The sequence below is a fragment of the Engraulis encrasicolus genome, chromosome 21, assembly GCF_034702125.1.
Source record: "Engraulis encrasicolus isolate BLACKSEA-1 chromosome 21, IST_EnEncr_1.0, whole genome shotgun sequence".
Classification (NCBI taxonomy): domain Eukaryota; kingdom Metazoa; phylum Chordata; class Actinopteri; order Clupeiformes; family Engraulidae; genus Engraulis; species Engraulis encrasicolus.
Window position 1 is genome coordinate 19,993,605 of NC_085877.1, and position 5,000 is coordinate 19,998,604.

Here is a 5,000-nt window from a genome sequence, read left to right on the forward strand (position 1 = left end):
TCAAAATGGCGGACAATGGAGAATGTCATGTCAATTCTGCAAGTCAACCAAAAGGCAACATTTCTAGCAGCATGAAATCTGGAAATAAACTACAAAAAATGTTGCACAGTGCATCTTTAAGCGCCCCGAAACACACACTTCTATGGTGTCTGTCGTTGACATTCTCTTTTTCATATATCCATTCTGTCCATCTGTTCATTTTTCCCTTTTTTCTTTCATCTTTGTAAGTGGTTTTCTCTATTGCTGTCTGTTTTTGAGCCCTCTTTCTTCATCTGTCTATTTTTTCCATTGCTTTTATCAATCCCTCTTATTCCTCTGTCTTTGTGTTTTTGTTTCCTGTCTGTTCTCCTTCCATTGCTTTGTAGCTTCTCTTAGACCCCAAAATTCATCCCTCCATAGCTCTCCCTCAGAAGAATCTCTCTCTCTCTCTCTCTCTCTCTCTCTCTCTCTCTCTCTCTCTCTCTCTCTCTCTCTCTCTCTCTCTCTCTCTCTCTCACACACACACACACGCACACATCACTGTCTTCCTTTCCTTTGAGAGATTGTTCCCGCTGCGAGTTGATGCCACAATGTTGTGTGACTGTGGCGTAAGACGCACATACAGACACACATTTAAGCATGCACACACACACAAACACACACGCACGCACACACGGAGGGAGAGAGATAGATATGACAGTGATGTCTGCTTGTGGCGTGAGAGACACACACACAGGGAGCCAAGGGGCTCGTTAGCCGGTTAGCCGCGCCGGTCAGCTAAAGCCTGGTGTAACACCGCCGCATTTGTCGCCAATACAAAACTAAGCGGCGCCTAATGCGTCTGCCAATGCCGCCTGCTCTGGGACGACTGAGGATATGTGTGTGTGTGTGTGTGTGTGTGTGTGTGTGTGTGTGTGTGTGTGTGTGTGTACATGAAAGCTTGCGTGTGTGTCTCTGTGTGTGTGTGTGTGTGTACATGAAAGCTTGCGTGTGTGTCTCTGTGTGTGTGTGTGTGTGTGTGTGTGTGTGTGTGTGTGTGTGTGTGTGTGTGTGTGTGTGTGTGTGTGTGTGTGTGTGTGTGTGTGTGTGTGTGTGCGTGTGTGTGTGCGTATTTGTGTGTGTGTGCGTGCGTGCGTGCGTGCGTGCGTGCGTGCGTGCATGCGTGTGCGTATGTGTGTGTGTGTATGTGTGTGAGTGTGTGTGTGTCTGTGTGTGTGTGTGTGCGTGCGTGCGTGCCTGCGTGTGTGTATGTGTGTGAGTGTGTGTGTGTGTCTGTGTGTGTGTAACTGCATATGTGTGTGTGTGCGTAAGTGGTGAAGAAGGTTGGTAAGGAGCAGGGCAGGGGTTTTGGACCATGGCCTTAACGCGATGGATTGGACCGCATTGATTCCTGTCGGAGTTCAGGGGTTCGAGTATCTCCCTGTGCAGGAGGCGAGGGAGAGAGACGCCAGCAGGGGGTCCATAAAAGAAGAGAGAAGGAATGGAGGGAGAAGGATAAAGTAGAAGAGATAGAGAATGATAGAGGAGGGACGAGGAGATTGGGAGGGAGAAAGCAAAGCAGGGGATCCACGTATAAAAGAAGACACGGCCAGGGTGAGAAGGGGATATGGACGGAAAAAAGCTGGAAGAAGCCAGATAGACTGAATTGGAAGAGAGGTAGAGAAAGAAGGAAACAGTGGGGGGAAGAAAGAGAGAAAGGATGGCGAGAAACATAAATGGAAAAGGGAGAGTATGAGTAAAACAAGGAGAGGGAAAGAAGAGGAGAAAGAGGGAGAGAGGCGGAAAGGAAGAGAAGAATAAGGATAGCTATAAGGAGGAAGAGGAGGAAGAGAGCAAAAGCAGCAGACAGTGAGAAAAGGAGAGGAGAGGGATGGAGGTGGAGTTGGTATGGATCTGACCACAGTTGCCCCTGCTGTTGCAAGCAGCTATGCTGTCTCCGCGGGGATCCAGACCACCTCAACTGTGCCAGCCACACACACAAACACACACACACACACACACACACACACACACACACACACACACACACGCACGCACACACACACACAAACACACACACACACACACACACACACTCTGCATTACCCTCATCGGTCCAGTGGTAAACAAAACGCAATAGAGAGGCAACACGATCCATTTTGCAGGAGCGCGCAACACACACACACACACACACACACACACACACACACACACACACACACACACACACACACACACACACACACACGCCCAAACTATTTTGCTAAGTCGAAAATCTAATGCAGAGGAAAAGGTCACAGTCTTGTTTGAGCCAATGAGGTAAGTTCCAGGTTTCAATAAAGACACAGAGAGCTCATCAACTTGGCCTTTAGATCAATAGCTGACCAAAAGCAGATGACAGAGAGGTATTTTTGTCTCCAAGATAACAATCCTTTGGCTACATAGGGTGGTGTTTGTTTGTTTTTTTGGAAAAATTCTCAACTTTCTGATTTTCGATATCAAAGAAGCTGACATCTGCTCATGTCCGTGTGTGCATGCGTACACACATTATGTATTATGTCTGCATCGTGTGTGTGTGTGTGTTGTGTGTGTGTGTGTTGTGTGTGTGTGTGTGTGTGTGTGTGTGTGTGTGTGTGTGTGTGTGTGTGTGTGTGTGTGTGTGTGTGTGTGTGTGTGTGTGTGTGTGTGTGTGTGTGTGTGCGTGCGCGTGTCTTCGTGTCCGTTCCTAACCTTACTGGCGTGTAGTCTGCACTCGTTGATGAAGGAGTTGGATGCTAACTTGGTGGACCAGAGCAGCTTGGAGAGGCCCGGCTGGATCTTCTTGTCCAGGAAGCGAATGCGCTCTTTAAACAGACCCAGCTCCTCTTGAGACAGGGCCAGGATGATCCTGCACACACAGACACACACACACACACACACACACACACACACACACACACACACACACACACACACACACACACACACACACACACACACACACACACACACACACACACACACACACACACACACACACACACACACACACACACAAAGTTCACAAAGTTCACAAAGAGGTTCATTGTGTGTGTGTGTGTGTGTGTGTGTGTGTGTGTGTGTGTGTGTGTGTGTGTGTGTGTGTGTGTGTGTGTGTGTGTGTGCGTGATTGTGTGTGTGTGTGTGTGCGTGATTGTGTATGTGTGCGCGAGCAGTGTACACTTTATGTCAGCATTTCCCATTTCGAGGAAAAAGCTCAAAGCTGGGAGTTAGACTTTATCCAGAGACTGTGCTCGAGTGTCATGAACTGCACCACATCAGGGCTGAACTGTTGACCCTGAGTACAATGCAACAGTCAAGCTGCAGATATTCAAAAGCAAATAGCCAGTGTCTGGGCTTAGGAAATGACTTTTTTCTTAAATCTACTGACAAAAACAATGAACAAGGCAAAAAAACATCAAGGGCAGCGTTTTCAACACCTTCATGACATGTTCAAGGGGAGTAATTTGTCAGGCGTACGCATCCGAAGTCGTGCACAATTGCTGAATAATGTTTACACACAATGTTTCCTAGCACTCTCATTCAGCATACAAACATCCCGCAATGTCACTAAAGTCCTAAACAATGGTGTTAAGTGCTGGGGAGAGGAGCTGAAGCCTTGGACTGAGGCTGTAGGAAAGAATGGCCTTATTGTGCTCCATGCTGGGTATGTGTTTGAAGTGTTTGTAGGAAGATGCATGTGTGTGTGTGTGTGTGTGTGTGTGTGTGTGTGTGTGTGTGTGTGTGTGTGTGTGTGTGTGTGTGTGTGTGTGTGTGTGTGTGTGTGTGTGTGTGTGTGTGTGTGTGTGTGTCTGTGTGTGTGTGTGTGTGTGTGTCTGTGTGTGTGTGTGTGTGTGTGTGTGTGTGTGTGTGTGTGTGTGTGTGCTTGTGTATGTATGTGCATGTGTGTGGTTAGGTGTTTGAAGTGATAAGAAGAACTGTGAATGCACCTGTATGAGTGTGAAAATACATGCGTATGCATATGTATAAGCGAGACATAGCATAGACCTATATATAGCAGTCATTACACAAGGGACCTCTCTCTCTCTCTCTCCCTCTCTCTCTCTGTCTCTCTGTCTCTCTCTCTCTCTGAGATGAAGGACTGACATAAAGGACTCTACCTTCAGTACAGAGTAAAATGAAAGGCGTCTGTGAATCATATGCACGTCATCAGTGTGCCAATAAGCAGAGATGAGACCTCTCTACCTCTACTCTCCTCATCCTCCCGCTCATCTTCTCTTCATCCCTGTCCTCCACTCTTCCTCTTATCTTCTCTATCTCTCTAATCTTTTATCTCTTTCATCGTCTTCCTTCTTTCCTTCGGTCTCCTCTCTCATGTACACTATGTTCATCGGTTCTTTCCTCCCCTACTTGTTGTCTTCCTCTCCTCTCCTTCTCCTCTACTTCTCCTAATCCTCCTGTTTCTCGCATCTATTTCTCATTGTCAGCATCTTTCCTCTCCCCTCCTTCTTTCTCCTGTGACTTCAATGTCATATCACTCGTCCTCCACCTCTTCCTCTCCCCTCATCTCGCCAGTGTTCCTCTCATCTCACTTCTCTTCCGCTCACAGTGTACCTGTCCTCTCTACCACTGTCCTTGTCCTCCTCCTCTCCTCTGACTTTCATCTCCTCTTCCTCCCCTCTTCCTCGCCAGCCAATCCTCCTCTCCTTTGTTCAACCTTCACTCTCCTCATCCACTCCTCTTCCTCCTCCACTCCTCTTCTGGCCCTCATCCTCTCTTCCGGCGTTTCTCTCTTCTATCACTCCACCATTTCACTCCTCTCCTCTACCTCTCCTCTCCTCCACTCCTCTTCCTCATCCACTCCTCTTCCTCACACTCTCCTCTCCAGTCCCTCATCCTCTCTTCCGACGTTTCTCTCCTCTATCACGCCACCATTTCACTCCTCTCCTCTACCTCTCCTCTCCTCCACTCCTCTTCCTCATCCACTCCTCTTCCTCACACTCTCCTCTCCAGTCCCTCATCCTCTCTTCCGACGTTTCTCTCCTCTATCACGCCACCATTTC

The 5,000-nt window shown here is 48.0% G+C and overlaps 1 protein-coding gene across 1 annotated transcript in view; it reads right to left on the minus strand.

Moving 5' to 3' along the window:
* Nucleotides 1-5,000, minus strand: part of dnah2 (dynein, axonemal, heavy chain 2) — a 453,668-nt gene that overhangs the window by 318,403 nt on the left and 130,265 nt on the right. Inside the window, exon 16 of the mRNA XM_063186341.1 lies at nucleotides 2,689-2,845. Within this exon, the coding sequence (XP_063042411.1) occupies nucleotides 2,689-2,845 (157 nt within the window). The remainder of the gene's footprint in view (nucleotides 1-2,688; nucleotides 2,846-5,000) is intronic.